The sequence below is a fragment of the Oreochromis aureus genome, linkage group 7 (genome assembly GCF_013358895.1).
Source record: "Oreochromis aureus strain Israel breed Guangdong linkage group 7, ZZ_aureus, whole genome shotgun sequence".
NCBI classification, from domain to species: Eukaryota; Metazoa; Chordata; class Actinopteri; order Cichliformes; family Cichlidae; genus Oreochromis; species Oreochromis aureus.
Genome location: NC_052948.1, coordinates 8,729,282 through 8,745,502, shown reverse-complemented (window position 1 = coordinate 8,745,502; position 16,221 = coordinate 8,729,282). Strand labels below are relative to the sequence as shown.

The 16,221-nt window shown below is 39.2% G+C and overlaps 1 protein-coding gene across 4 annotated transcripts in view; it reads left to right on the top strand.

Moving 5' to 3' along the window:
* Window positions 1-1,172: 1,172 nt before the first annotated feature.
* Window positions 1,173-16,221, top strand: part of LOC116318303 (serine/threonine-protein kinase WNK1-like) — a 27,974-nt gene continuing 12,925 nt past the window's right edge. For 2 of the 4 annotated variants that reach the window (XM_031737272.2, XM_039615663.1), the window contains exons 1-5: window positions 1,883-2,015; window positions 3,216-4,469; window positions 12,246-12,418; window positions 13,200-13,420; window positions 15,072-15,229. In XM_031737272.2, the coding sequence (XP_031593132.1) occupies window positions 3,684-4,469; window positions 12,246-12,418; window positions 13,200-13,420; window positions 15,072-15,229 (1,338 nt within the window). In that variant the 5' untranslated portion in view covers window positions 1,883-2,015; window positions 3,216-3,683. Of the gene's footprint in view, window positions 1,563-1,882; window positions 2,016-3,215; window positions 4,470-12,245; window positions 12,419-13,199; window positions 13,421-15,071; window positions 15,230-16,221 lie in introns of those variants that run through there. The other 2 variants (XM_031737270.2, XM_031737271.2) reach the window with 2 other exon arrangements.

Here is a 16,221-nt window from a genome sequence, read left to right as displayed (position 1 = left end):
GTGTAACTCTGTCAGTGTCAAGACTGTCTGATTTTGGATTTCAAAGTAAAGGCCTTCAGAGATGTCATATATGAGCTATCTTTGTATGAATTTAAAATGCTATTATAAGGAAACTTGCTATTTCCACAGACCAGTTGAACGGGATACACCCTCACAGTGTTACTCAGGCAATATCACGTCAGTATGATTTTGGATGTCAAAATAATAGCCATTTGAAATAGTTCATGTATGCTTTTTTTTTCATCTCACATCAGAATGCTGTTAAAAAGAAATGTCCTGTTTCCACAGACTGTTTCACTTCAGATCAACGGGCTACACCCTGCAGTGTTACTCAGTCAATATCAACTCAGTCTGATTTTGGATTTGAAAATAATAGAAAATTGAAATCAGCAAGTCTCCTTTGATCAGCATTCTGAAATCATCATCAGGGTGATTATTTTGAAATCCAAAGTCAGACTGACCTGATATTAACTGTATTATAATGAGATGGTATGTACTGTGGCTCAAAATTGGAATTAAACATTTAAACATTTTTAAGAAAACCAAAATGAGAATGCACTTTGATTGCATCTTACCCTAAAGGATGTTGACACTTCCATTTGTCATTGTTGATTTAAATATGATACAAACTTGGTTTCCTTTTTCTAAAACTTTTTTCTATATACTGGTGTTCTGAATGCAGGTAAAAAAAAAACTCTAGTCAAGAACTGTGGGTAATCAAATTTCAAAGGACGATACTTTTGTCATTCACTGAGTGGTAAACACTGTTAGGGTGTGTACTGTGGATCTAAAGTGAAACTATTATGTTAAAACAGCATATACTTTTCAAATTTTAGTTTTTCTATTTAAATTTGGAATATATTTGTTTTAATAGTATTTTGTTTTTTAGATTTAATGAATGATTTCTATATATCATTAATAACGGACTAAATGAGTAGATTGACTTGGAGATCACTTTAATTTTGAAACCAGACCTTAGTTTCTCTTACCGTAATACCCATAACATAAAACAGCGTGGGGGCTGGCTCAATCGTTTCGGTAAAATGATCCAGCTCATTAAATTCAAGGGTGCACATTAGTCCGCTTTATCTTCCCTCAATTTAACTTTTCAGAAATGGGCTCATTTATTGGGGGGCCCTCTGTGTAGTCGTCCATATTTAAGTCTTTTTATTAATTTAAAATCATTAATTAATTTTGAATATGCTTATTTCGTATGATTTTAAGGCTTATATCGTTTAGTTTCTTGGTAAAATCAAAAGCAAATGTGACAGCATCAAAGCCTATCAAAGCGATCGGTTTGTGAGTGTGTGTGTGTGTGTGTGTGTGTTATGGTTATGAGGTCATTCTCCGCCGGCGCAGGCGCTTTGTGCTGAAACCGTTTCTCTATCTAACTGCGCTGCTTATTTGAAAACCCCAATAATCGCAGCTTCGGTTTTCACACTGGGGAACGTATCTACCTGACACTTAGCTACACGTGTAATCTACCTGTATTCTGTTTTTACATCTACGACGTCGCTGTGAGGACTGCTGAAACGCCACTGACCGTCACTTGTCTTATTGAGGTAGGTCGCTTTCTGCCACCCGGCACAGCTCAACGTTAGCGCTTGGCGAGCTAACCTGCTAGCTGCTAGCAATATTAAACTCACAAGCGCTAAGGAGTTAAACTCAGCTTATCATTATCAAACAGAAATAATTTTTAAATAACGTAAGATAGCCTACCACTCAGCTATGGATATTTGACTTGGGCCAACAAATTAAAACAAACAAACAAAATAAAATTGCGAACTGCGTAATAACAACAACAAACGAGCGCTAATGTTATCAGATGGCGTTAAATTGAATGGAGCAGCCAGGAGGCGGGTCTAAGCGCGTTAGGCCACAAGAAAGACCCGCCTAGCTAGCTTTGAGTAGATGGGTAACAGTCATTGCTTTGGTAGCTGTTCAACCGATTACACCGGTCTAGCGCATCCGGTGTGATGTTAACCACTCAGGGATGGAAACGGGACCCGAATACGGTAAAGTTGCTAATTATAGCTTATTTTTAACGCTTACATGGGCGTTAAAACGACGAGAGTGGTGTCAGTAATGTGGAATTGTAAATTATTAAAAGGGAATATATTTAAAGATGTGACGCGGAAATTGGTCATCGTCGGTTATCGGTTCTCTGGTAAGGATTAGCCAGCGCCAGCTAACTAGCTGTTTGCTAGCCGTACTGGTTAGCTCGCTAACAAAGAGCCTCTCCTCCTCCTCGCTTTGAACGAGAAAGTCGCTGTAGCTATTTCAAATTGATGTGCTTGATACGCGACGAGGACAGATGTGTGTGCAAGAGAGGATTAAATTAACTCCAACTCGTATTGTGTTAATTTGCGCAGCCGTTTGTTTTATTTTTCTGAATGTTATTACAGCCAACGTTATCCGGTTTAGTTCTGACATTATGGTTGCCTGGTCTGGTAATGGCTGCAGCCGTGGCAGGATAAAGATGAATAAGTAACAAGATTTTCCACGCAAGGTTGCATGATTAAAGCAGGAGAGGAATGCCAAGCTGCCACTGCTGTCATAAAATGCTAGATGGCCCCTGTCTTTTGCGGATACAGTAAAAATGTTTATGGCTTTATGCGGCTTTAAGAAATGTATTATAAACTGCGTTAGCCTTTCTGACAATATTAATTGACATTAAAAATGCTAATAATATTTTTCGCTTATATTGAAAACATTGCTTGGATTCTGTAACAAATCTCAGGTGCAGAATCAAATGTCATTGTCGTGTTCCTTGTGATATAGTTAAAATGCTTAGTTTTGCTGTGAGATAGTTATAGATAATAGCTTGTGTTTAGTTAACTAGTCAGTTGAATTTTATTTTAATGGAGCACAGCTGAACAATACCACTTTAAAGGGAAATTTGCTATGTGTCACATGTGCTAGGGTAAGACCAAAAATCTTTTTAGAGTGTTGATCTTATTTCTAAACCATAAATGATCTGGTGGTTAAGTGTATTACACTGTAAATGAAGTCATGTTTTAATTCTTAGATTCTGGTCTATAAGCTGTACTTAGCACTAAAACAGTGTTGTTAAACTTTTGTTAAACTGTATACACTGTCAAATCTGTCTGCAAAGACTTAGACTAGATTTTCACAAGTCTTGTTGACATTTGACATAATGTTGGCTACTTTTCAAAACATGTCAGGAAGCTTTTGTTTTGTATTTTCTCTTGCAGTAATACTGGACTGGAACAAATTGAGACTGTCAGCTCATCCCGCCTTTGCCTGGACTGGGGAGTTTAGTGCCTGTGCCTGTTGTAGGCTGTGTGTGTTTGTTCCTCACCAGTGATTCCTTATGCTTGATCAAAGCTGCACCCTGTGTCTTACAGGATGGATGGTGTGGACTTAAAGAGACCTGTATATCTACATCAGCACTTTGTGTTCTGCTGCAGTGTTCAGTCCCTCTCCATTTGTAAGAGAACACATCTTGTCTTACACCTTCAGTCCCCAAAATATATTTATAAAGATAGTCTTTGAGCAATAAAAAGGGAGAGCTGGAGATAGACATTGTAAATCTTTCTTTTTTTTCCTTTTTGAAGCACAGCTAGATATTGCTTAGATAAGCCAAAATGGCAAGCATGAAAATATCCTTATTTTAATTTTTCAGTTATCGTACCTCCTTAACTCTTAGTGTTGGTGGTGGGATGTCGGAAAAGCCAGATGACAAAATGGTGAAGTTCCTGGCTCCCCCTCAGAAAAGTGGAAATGGCCCTAGTTCTGGTTCAGATTCAATGGTTGGTGAGGGTCGGCCAGTGGAAGTGAGACGCCGGCATCACACCATGGAGCGCGATCGATGTAACCCTGAACACCGTTTTCTACGTCGCAGTGTCATCAGTGATTCTAATGCCACAGCTTTGGCCCTTCCTTTACCCAGCAAGATCCCCATCCCTACGCCTCAGCTGGTTCAGCCACAGGAAGCAGTCCCCCAGCAGCAAAAGACTGCTGGTACTCACTCACCCAAGGCTGAACCAAGTTTATCTCAAAATGAGAAGTCTGTGGATGGTGGAACAGAGGGAGAAGGAAAAGATATAGAAATAGCCAGGGTGGCTGTAGTGCCTTCACAGCAAGAGCCTGCTAGAGTGCGTGACATCTGTGATGGAGAGGCAGTAGTAGCAGCTCACACGACACCCAGCCTGGAAACGGAATTGCCAAGTCAAGTCGAACCTGAAACCGGCACTGAGGTGAAGGTACAACATGAGGAAGGAGAGGAGGCAGATAAGGACGCCAGAGCCCGAGCAGAGGCGGAGCAACGGGAAGCTGAGAAAAAAGTACAAGATGACATCGAGGAGGCTGAAACTAAAGCAGTGGGCACATCACCTGACGGACGGTTCCTGAAGTTTGACATAGAAATTGGACGTGGCTCTTTCAAGACAGTCTACAAGGGCTTGGACACCGAGACCACTGTGGAGGTGGCTTGGTGTGAATTGCAGGTATGAAAATGATTGTATATAACGATTGTACTTTGTAACACACACATATTGCCTCATTTCCCCCCGCTTTTTTTTTTTTTGGTATTATTTTTTTTGTATGAGTCAAAACAATTTCCGTTCACCCTGTTACCTGAGCTGCAGCCACTATCATTTCCTTTCAACCAAGCATAGCTAGCATTTCCTGATTGTTTAGCCCTACATTTTTCATCAAATCAGCCAAAGAAAACTTCCCATTTCCTGATTTGACTTCACTCTAAGAGACTGGCAAGTTATTTGGTGATATCGGTGCTTCTTTGATGAGTGATTATTCCTTTATGACAACCTCTTTGAACACAGGAAATTATCTTTTGACAAAATGTGTGCAGGATTGTTGTAGTCATGATAATGATTTTCCACACTTACTGTTCTTAAGGGGATACCGCTAGAAAATCTAAATCTAGTTTCTGGTATCTAGTGTAGAAATATAGAAAATGCAACTTCTTGAAACATCATTTTACTCCCAGATTATGGGACCTTTTGAAGCTGTGTCTAAAATTACATAAAAGATTATAAATCTCAGAAATCCCATTACTACTACTACTACTCAGCTAATAATGGCAACAGCAGGAATATTTAAGTTGACTTTAACAAACATTCAGCAGTCTTAGTCACAGATCTGAGCTTTGACCTACTTTTGAATGGATTTTTTACCTTTTTTTTTTTTTTTTTTTTTTTTTTTTTTTTTTGGGCTTGTAAAAAATTTGTTCTGCTGTCTGTCCAGTTATAGCAGCTATATAGCCCAGAGCAAAGTTTAACCTCATTCACCACATGAATGTTTGCTCTCACTGTCATGCTTTACCCTGCTATGAGAGCAGTAGGACTCACATGGCTGCGGAGAGAACCACAGTAACACATGCTCTCTGGTTTCAGAACAATGTGAAGATTACAGGCAAGTTCCCCTCCCCCCCTCACACAATCTCACGCATGCTCAGTGCATTCCTTTTTTGAATGCTTGCCTGAATGTAAAATGGGTCACATTCCTCACTGAGGAATCTCCTGCGTGCAGCACTGCAGGCTGACCTGCCAAGGCCTGCTTGTGAACCATCAGTCCACCTCCCATTCTCTTTCAACTTGCTCACATTTAACTTTCCTAAAGCTCATATATCTTATGTATAATACTTGGGTATTAGTGCAGTATAAGATGGGATACCTTTTTAGTTGTGGTTTAAACTGCATTTAGTGGTGATTTTTTTTTTTTTAATTTAATTTGACCTCAAGACAGACTTCTTGCAGCCCCTGAACTTTCCAATAAGGTTGTTCATAGTAACATTTTTATTTTCGTCTTGAGCTCTCAGTTAGTATCACATCTGCAATTTGAGTGAACATAACATCTTACCCAGTAAATTTATGTTGAATTATTCCGAAGAGGGGGGGTTGTGGGTCTGTCACTTCCCAAGCCAAATTTGCGGATCCATCCGTTGTGGCGACCCTTTGGGAAATTAGGGGAGCAGGAAAAGCTTTTCCAAACAGCTGAGTTGTACTATTCTTGTTAAAGTCTCTTTCTGTCATTCTGCCTTTAGTTGAGCTAAATCTGCCACAGCCTACTAAGAGAGAAGTCAGTTGGGGGTTTTAGAAAAGAGTGAAAGTGAACTGCTGCAATGGAAGGATGGAAACAAAAAACAGAACGAAGATAACAGCTTCTAAAACATAAAAAAATAAATCTTTTATCCCGATATGAGACTGAAGAAGTCACTTGGATGGGTGACGAAATGTTTCTCCCACTGAAAATGTTATGTCCAAATGAACAGAATCAACCTTTTGGGTTTTATCCCAATACTCTTGCTTTCATTAGTAGTGAAACCCATAAATGTAACTGAATTCTAGTTAGGTTTTTGTTCACTTGGCACTCCTTGCTTTTTCCTTCCACTGCCACCTCAGAAGTTTCAGAGCTAGAAACTTCAGCTGTACGTGAGAAGCTGAAATCCCCTTTACACGTCAGAGGTTTTTAATGTAGTCCCACGGTCATCCAGGTGTTATCATGCCTTCAAGATGTACAAAGATGGTAACACTGGGTGGTATATGTTTATACACATTATTTTATTTAGATATGTTATCTTACCCTAGTTTCATTAGTCCAGTGTAAGGGGCATTTAATGATACTAGAAGTGCATGTATTTAATGTAACAATCACAATGAGATTTAAGAATGAGTTGTTTAAGAAAGGAGTAGAGACCCAAGAAGTTAATTTAATTGGCGACCTGCTAATACTTGAGTCATTGATGCACAATAAAGCTTGCAACATATTTGTTAAGAGTTTGGCGTGTCAGCTATGAGCAATAGCGTATCTTGTGGCTGCTTGCTGGTGAAACGAGCCAGGCAGGTTTCCCCTTGTAGGACCTTCAGTTTATCTCTAACATGATTAAAATGAAATAGTCACATTTGTAGTCCCATGCCTTAATGCTCTTTATACACACACACACACACACACACACACACACACACACACACACACACACACACACACACACACAAATGAACATGTAAATCTTTTTTTTTAATGCATATACTTTTTAGAGATTATGTAGATGTAAATAAACCTTAAATTCTTCTGTAGTTTGATTTCACTCTGACCAGAGGGAGCAACTGCAGGTTATGCAGCGACTTTGCCTGAAGACTGTCTTTGAAATTTTAATGAAATGGCCCTAGCTTATTCAACCTATAAGGCAATCTGTGCTATAATCGACTGAGAATTTTTATTTGTTCACCTTTATTCACCCACTAATGAACCCCCACAGTTGTTTCACACTGCACATGTCTGAAGAATAAATAGGTCACCCCAGAGAGGAAGTTGAGGAGGGACCAAAAAAAAAGAATAAATTTAGGAACCTCCCCTTTTGGCTCACTATTGCATTTTCAACTATTCGGTCTTCCAGTTGCTGCTTCCACACCTCCTTCCTCTCAAATACAGATTGAAACATGAGTAAGAATACTCCAGGCATCCTGTATAAACTATGGCAGCCCACTGTCCAGCTGGCCGATGGCATCCGCTGGAAGTGACACGCTACACCAAGTATTTTAACAGAGACCTCATCACACTTCATGAATCAAGGTTTTCAGGTTTACTGTAAGAGTTTAATTTTCTAATTGTGACAAATTTGGATAGAAATGTCACTGAGGAAAGCATTAATGGGATTGCTCACTAAAAGCACAAGGTAGGCGGTAAACCCTATCTCAGCCTGAGGTCAAAGACTGGTGACAAGAGGAACAAATGTGTTGTACCAGTTTTACAAACAACAGTAGAACAGAAATACTTGGTGTGATACTGGTTCCCTTCTCACTCTTACTGTATAAAGGTCATGTCCTTTTTAGCTTGAGTCACTGATTTTGATTTTGAGAACACTATGGTAATTTCTAACCTTTATTCAGTCAGGGTCATGCAGAATATTTCTTCACAGGAAGAACATATTTGGATGGCTTTTTATTAAACCTGTAGGGAGCTGGTGAGGAAATAACTAACTTTGCAGTTGTTTTTTTTAATTGTATGGTTGGACTTTCACTCTTTGAATGGCATTCTGAACAAAAACTTTATTCCATAGGTTTCAAAGTGATACTATCAAACGTATCAAATTTAAAAATACCTTTAAAGCACTACATGCTTGAGTTTAGTTTGTATTCCCTTATAATTTGCGTGGCAGTCACAGTGATCTTTGACCTCGATGTCATGTTACATTGTCAAGAGAATACCAAATATTTCCACAGATACTGCATTTAATGCAACTAAATGGCTAGCGGTGACACTTTTTAACATGGCTTTCAGCTGTTTGTCACATCTTAGCCAGAGGGCTCCATCTAAACCTTAGTGTCAGTGTCAGAGTAGAGACCCGATAAGAGCCGATCCTCGGCATTATCGTTAGCATTTTTTCCTTTGTCTATTTTTAGGCCTGTTAGGTTATTTATGCCAGCCTTTGCCTCTAAGCAGCATTTTCCACTCTGCTTTTGAGATACTGTAGTTAACTGGCCTTCACATCGCTTCAAACACCTTTAAGCTAAAATCATCACTCAACATAGTGTTATTCTTCCATAAGTCTCAGAAGATACATTTGTGCATATTCAGTAATCAAATTGAAAGAGCTGTGTTGTGCTATTACTGTGATAAAACTGATTAGGTACAAGTAGAATAAAAGGGTCAGTAACTACATCCAGAATAATTAAACGTACTAGGAATGGTTATTCTGGAAGACATTGATATTTTAGTATAGTTTATGTTGGTCATTTTAGTTTTTCCATTGTTTTCAGTTTTTCTTGATGGGTTATTTCTGTTTAGACAGTCTCTGTCTGATATCGCTGCTGTTTTCTTTATCTCGTCAGTCACCAATTTTGACCCAAGAATATTTATTTAATTGCCTGTTCAAAGAATTCTATTTAATTTGTATATATCCTACAGGCAACTAAATATAAGGGGAGAAATACATTGTTTAAAGTTCCTATTGACACAAAGTCACTAAAAAATGAAAGAGTTATTTTGACACCCTTTCAGTTGACCTCTCTGCACAGGATTTCTGGAGACAGTTGGGTACTTTCCCAGTGACAGTATGAGCAAGACATGACACAGACCAGAGAGCTCTTTGAAGTAACAGTCAAAAGAGGGTGTGATGTGTTGTCGTCCCTTTTTCATTTAACTTCCATTGACAAAGCAAGGGAAAGGTGTGCCTGGAGTATGTGGAAGATCTTCATGTCCCTGACCATGTTGCACAGCCCTATTGCTGAGGGTCTTGTACCACCAAATTCTCTGGTGGGAACCTGTGATAAATAATTCTCAAACTGAAGGACATGTCGAATCAGCTTGGTTACCTTGTACCTCTCTGAAATCAACTCAGGGATAATAGCGGACCAAACGGAATATAGCTTTGGCAGCTGTACAATCAAAAATGGGAATTCAAAAATTGAATTCAGCAAGGACATAAAGGATGACTTTCACTCAGTGTTGGCAGAAATTCTGGCAAAACCCAAACACTTCAGAAAGGGGAAGCAGTGCTTTGTACACAGTGCATGCAGTGGAGATGGAGTGCTTGACACTTCACCTGGACACAATTTGGGGTGTAGCAGGACATGCTAGAGTGGGGATTTTCAATTTTGTGTGTGTATAAAGTTAGCTAGGGGGATTTCAAGCAAGTTGAATTTGATCTTAACTGCAAACTATTCTGTTCTTAAAAGATTGCACCCCACCCAAACTGCTCTCAAATTACTGTGCACAGTTGTGGCAGGCTTGTAGCATGCTGGCTCCAGACTGGACCTTGTTTTTGCCTAGTTTCATGTGGCCCTTTTGAAGGCAATATTAGGCTTTGGCTTTGTGTCTTTATTCCATTCGTACATAGCATGTAATGGCCTTTACCTGTCCACCACCTACTAATCCCAACCTTTTTTACATTATTTAAAAAGAAAAAAAAAAGAAAAAGTTAAATGATAAATGATGGCCTTCAGTAAAAACAAAGTAAGTTAAATATAATGTACATGGAGAGAGTGCTGCATAAACAAAACAAAACGTACCTCAGTACAGTCTGGACGTTGTAGGGCTTGATCAGATGACCTTAAACTCCTCCCCCCTCCTAGTGATGTTCCTATAGCCATAGGCTGCTGCTGATCTCATACTGTGTTTTTAGTTTGGTCTCTCTATGCTCTATTCTTTCCTCTCACCCCCAACTGGTCGTAGTAGATGGCTGCCCCATCCCTGAGCCTGGTTCTGCTAAAGGGTTCTTCCTGTTAAAAAGGAGTTTTCCCTCCCCACTGTCACCAAGTGCTTGGTCATAAGGGGTTGCCTAGGGGTTTTCCTTTTATTATTGTAGGATCTTTACCCTACAATATAGGATGTTTTGAGACAACTTGTTGTGAATTGGCACTTAGTGTTTTCTCTGGACTGGAATGGTGATCACTCCTTCAGAGGCATAGGCTACTAAGCCTGTACCATGGTGTTAGAGAGGAGTGGTTCTGTACCTACAATGCAAATGCTTGTATTCATACGGAAGTTTCATATTTGGGCGGGTGGAGGTTTGGGTGTTGCTCTGAGGCTGTGAATACTGCTGTTGATGTTTTGCATGACTGTTTCGACAGAGAGGGAAAATTACTGTCCAGTTGGATAAATGGATAAATCCTCTGGAAAGTAGGTCATTAGGTCCAGTTGCAGTTTCAGTTGGTGGAACCTTAATTCTTCCATCTTCTGTCACTGCTGTTTCCTTTCAGTGATTCCAGATTTATTGTCCTTCCTTACTCCTTATTGTTGCTCCTCACATTTTTTTTCCCCTCAGTTTATCAATTTGTTTCCCTCAGACATTACGCAAATCTCAAACATCCAAGATATCACCCGTTAAGGCTTTTTGGTCAGTTATGTTTTTGTTCAAGTGATGTCAGTTACTGGAACATTTTTGCTATTGCATACATGCAGTCAAGAGCTCACACTGCACTAAAACAATGGGCTGAATTTCCTGGACAGCCTGGCCTATGGCCAGTCCCTGTAGATTTCAAGGGAGGTCTTTGGCTTCAGAGTTTTACCGGGCTTGTTTAACTTCTATGGTTTTACTGCTCTGTAGTCATACAGCCTATAAATGTAGGTCATGCTAGCAGTTGTCAGGAAACTTGAGTTTTTAAAACTGCAACATTTTTTGTTAATATCCAGAAACTACAGGAGGATTTAATGCCATTCCTTCTGCATGCATCAGTCAGTTGATGGAATTTTCTGTCAGACTTGACAGACAATGCTATCAGGTGTACATACATACTGCTATGATTCATTGACAGTTCATCAGCTGCCAGACACTTGACTGTTTGCTGAGAACGCAGCGTCAGCCTCAGTTGCGCAATTGTCTATATATATTCTTTGTTATCTGTGATTGTTCACGTTTTAAATTGTCTTACTGACTAAATTACCATAGTTACTCTCATCTTTGGATGTGTGGCAGTGAAAATCTGAAACCATAATATGGAATCATGTATATTGAACGTGTTAACACTATTTGACAGTGGTGGAATAGGGTTTTTATTGCTCAAAAAAGATGACTCTGCACATGAGTACAGATCGTTTTCTTATACTTGACGTAATGTTTTGTTTTTATTTAATTTCCCTGTTATTTTGGGTCATTCAATTAATGTAACAGGAGCCCTGGGCTAAAGTAAATTAAATGCCACTATCAGTCTTAAATCTTTAGTTACAAGGTTCTTACTTTAACTGTATGTTTTTAGAGTGTATTTTAAGTGTTTTTAAATTTATTTTTAGCCAAGCTTGATGCATTATTTCTTTGACATGAAGGTCTTCAATGTACTGATATCCCATATTTCTTACTGAGCACTGGCTCTTCTAGCATTTTGTTTTTCTTTACCCAAGGGCAAAGAGAGTTGGGTGTGTTTTTTGGTATGCAGTCATCTTCAATAGAAAACAGACAGCCACATTCCTATATCCTACTCTATCTTTCCTTTTATCAAAGCATATGTGAAATTTTTAAAAAACTAAAAGCATCTTAAAAAACCTTTTCTTAGTTAAACTGCTAGTGGATTAAGAAATACTTTGTATGAATGTGTCTTTGTAGGTTTTCATTCATCCAGCTTAGAAGCTCCAAGCTCCTTAGACTTTGTATGAATGGGTGAATTCAGATACTAAGGAACAGATATAGGGTTCAGGTGTTCCTAATGATAATTTTTTATTACCACACCGTACATTGTACCTTTTCATTATTCCGAATTACATGTGCATTTGTATAAATGGTGCTGCACTCACTGAGTGAAATCTTCCTTTTTCATCCCTTGTAGGATCGTAAGCTTTCAAAGTCGGAACGGCAGCGTTTTAAGGAGGAGGCTGGCATGTTAAAGGGACTACAACATCCCAACATTGTTCGCTTTTACGACTCCTGGGAAGGACCCTCCAAAGGCAGGAAGTGCATTGTGTTGGTCACGGAGCTCATGACTTCTGGCACACTCAAAACGTGAGTTACAATGGCAGGGAATTTGTAGATGCAGAGCATATTCAGTATACACACTGTGATAGGATGGATTCATCTTGTTTTGACTTACTGTTGATGTACAGATCTAAAAGTTCAGATGTAAAAAGCAAAACAAAAAACCTCAAAACCATAATCTTAAAGTGGACTCTGAAGTTGATGTGGAGCCAGTGCAAGTGATATAGAACTTAGAAGACTTGGTTAGAAGCCTTGCAGTTGCATTCTGAACAACTTGCAGCTGAACACATGATTGGTAGTTGACAGTGAAGTATTAAATCGTTATATTTTCATAAATTTTAACTTGGCTGGTCCGTATGTCAGTGTTAGCTTTTTAACTATTAGAAATTAGCCGATAACCACAGAAGCAATGTAGTTAGCAGCTGATACATTAATGTGAAAGCTAGGTAGAAAACATTATCAGTCCAGCATGTGTGTAACATTAACAGACTGTTAATTCCACAGGATAACCAATTCTTTTTTTATTAAAGTGTTTTTTCTCTCAAGAAAAAGCCCAATTGTTAAGCTGAAAGTATGCTATCAGCATGTAGAAAGAAACTGTATCGGTCTACCTTACCAACATAATATGATTAGCAATTGAAATATGTATCTGTCACCAGTAACAAAGCAGTATGTGCTTTTCTAATCTTATTTTAAAAATACTTCTTACTTTTTTGTCATCTTTTTCTCCTGTAGTATTGTAAATGGTCGTAATCGTATAGAGTTTGAAATTCTACTCTAGTGAATAATATGATCTGCTTTCCTGTAGATATCTGAAGCGGTTCAAGGTGATGAAAATTAAAGTGCTGCGGAGCTGGTGTAGACAAATCCTGAAGGGCCTCCACTTTCTTCACACTCGGGCTCCTCCAATCATCCACAGAGACCTTAAATGTGACAACATTTTCATCACAGGCCCCACAGGGTCTGTCAAGATTGGAGACCTGGGACTGGCCACTCTCAAACGCGCATCCTTTGCCAAAAGTGTTATAGGTACGAATCCAGTGGGTTTTCTGTTTTCTGTCCTGCAATGGGACAGTACCTTTTCTGGGGCCATGATAACATGTTTTATGGAAAATTATGGTGTGTAGATAAGAGATTTTTCTTTGACTTGTTTTTCTGACGATGTGGTTCAAAAACAGACCACAGCGTTTCAGCTGTCTCTCAAACCACAGCTCAAAAGGAGGCCAAATACTGTGGTAATCTTAGGAAGATAACCACAAGGTTTTCTCTCTCTGCACTCGTACAGTAACTTATCAAGTTTGGTCTTTGTACAGAGTATTTCTGTTCTATGTTTCTCCACAAAGAGAGAGTTTTTTTTTTTTCCAGGCATCTACTGAATGTAAGTAGCGCCTAACATTTCTACTACTGTTAAATATTAATATGGTAGTTGTCGTGCCTTCTTGCAGGCTAACCTGGCCATGGCAAAAGGTATGGCCTTTGCTCCTGTCTTAGACTGGTCTTTGTTCTGTGGTTTGGAAATATGTGGTCTGTTTGCCAGTTTTACCAATGATGTTTAACATCTCTTTCTATGGGTTTGCCTCAACAGGTTTTTTATTTTTATTTTTTTTTTAGTGTTTGTCTCTTGATGTTTTTGAAAATATTTGCAGGACTGCAGAATCTTTTTGCTCCATCTTTGTGTCCAGGGAGCTCTCCCCACTTTCTCTCTGTCAGCATTTTGCAGTTTTTTTGTTTTGTTTTGTTTTGTTTCTTTTCTTTTTCTTTTCCCTTTCACACTCTTGGGTATGCTTTTAAAATGTAGGCTCTAGCCTCAGCTGTGCCCCATTCTGCTGTTTGGAATGAATAGGGTACTGCTGTTCATTGAGTAAGTATGATCTTTTATGGGCCTGGTAAGTCTGACAGTGTGCTGTCATACGCATCAATATCAGAAAAATACATTCAAATAACCAAATGAGTTTTTCTGTGTAAGACCTGAGATTGAATATAAAATAATCTACTAATATAAAAAGGCTTATGTGCACGGACACACTGTTGAGCACTGTTACTAGCTATGGGATCTGCTTCTCTCAGCCTTGACCATAACACTTTCTTCCTGCAGGGGAGGATGAAATGGTAAGTCAGACATCAAAAGGTGGGTGTACTATAAAAGGGAATGTTATTGTGGCTGTAAGGTAAGGTCTTGACAAAAGTTATTTCCATAGCTAGTCCTGTTTACAGGGTCAATTGGCATTACTGTGAACAAATTCCACTTTATTTCGGCATGGGTATTATTCCTGAGTGATTCATTTTAGAGGTAATATTTGAATGGTGCATTGTTATTTATTCAGGCTAACCAGTGTGTCCTGCACATTGGTTATCTCAGCTACACGTGTATATCCCAACATGTTAAGGTCTTACACAGACAAACACGTGCCTTCTTCTAAACAGTCTAACTGAGCCCAGCTTCTCCCTCCTTTTTTGTTTTCTCTCTTTTTTGCTTTCCTCCCCCTTTTTTCTTTTTTCTTTTCCTCTTTCTTCCAACTTTCATCTCACAGGTTCTACTCCAGGGGATTTCAACAGGCTGGTCAATCTTCTCATCCTCCTCTTCCTCAACCCCTCATGGGTTAGAGGAGCAGAGGAGCAATGGGTTGTGAGAAGCCCACTCAATCAGTAAGGGAGTTCTGAATAGTTGTTTTGATTTAAGGTACCCCTGAGTTCATGGCGCCTGAGATGTATGAGGAGAAGTACGACGAGTCAGTGGATGTGTATGCCTTTGGAATGTGCATGCTGGAGATGGCCACCTCAGAGTACCCTTACTCAGAGTGCCAGAATGCTGCACAGATCTACCGCAGAGTTACCAGCGTAAGTAGTCTTTTCAGCCCTCCAGTCACCCCTCTGCCCTGCCTTCACCTCTTCCTGTGTGCCAAGAAGGCTAATGTCCACTTCTGGAATCATTTCATGTTCCTGCTGACGTGTCTTTAGCTTGCATTACTTTTATTTCTTCTGCTCTGATAATACTATTTATCTTTGTGTTCTGTTTGAAGAACCTAGAAGTTTAAAAAGAACAAAAGCTATTAATCCTAATAATCCTCCCTTGTCGTCCTTCTTTCCTGTATGTTAATTAAGCCATTAGAGTTGACTAATATCACACTAAACAAGTTCAGACCTGCTGTTTTCTGAATAACCAGCATGAGTCTTGTATGATCCCCGAGGGGCAGTGACTGTAAAAGGAAAAACACATTTTGTTTATTCATACGGATCATACTAGTAGATGGCGATCCGCAGTCACCTATGGTTCATTTTCATGCAATCACTGGACACTTGGAGATAAAGGAGTTGAACTCACTCTGAGAGTGCTAGCTATAAAATTTCTTTTGAAGTCTATAGCGATCCCTTCAGTTTATCATTAACCACAAAATAAAAATAGTCTTTCCATGCAATTGAACAGAGCATGTTCTTTGACATTTACCCCTGTGCTACGCTGAGTCATTGGAGTTATAAAAGCTTTTAAGGATGTAGTGTCACATGCTCTGGCTGTAAAAAATTGACTTTTTTGTTTTTGTTTTTTTTCTGGCTTTTAACTCAACTGCTCGGTTCACTCTTAAATTTTCCGGCACTTTCATTTGTCATGGCTTCAATTCATCGCCTCTCATCAGCCATCCATTACTTTCTTATGCACTGTTTCTTCCAACCACTTATATTTCCCCTTCCACTCAAAAGTGCGTCTTGGTCAGTACCCCCTATTTTTGATGTTTGACCTCTGAACATAGTAAAGTATCTGCATGTTCATGCTCTTCTTTAGAAAGGGAAAGGTTTCTCTCAGCTCAGCTAAATTCAGAGCTTAACCCTCTCAG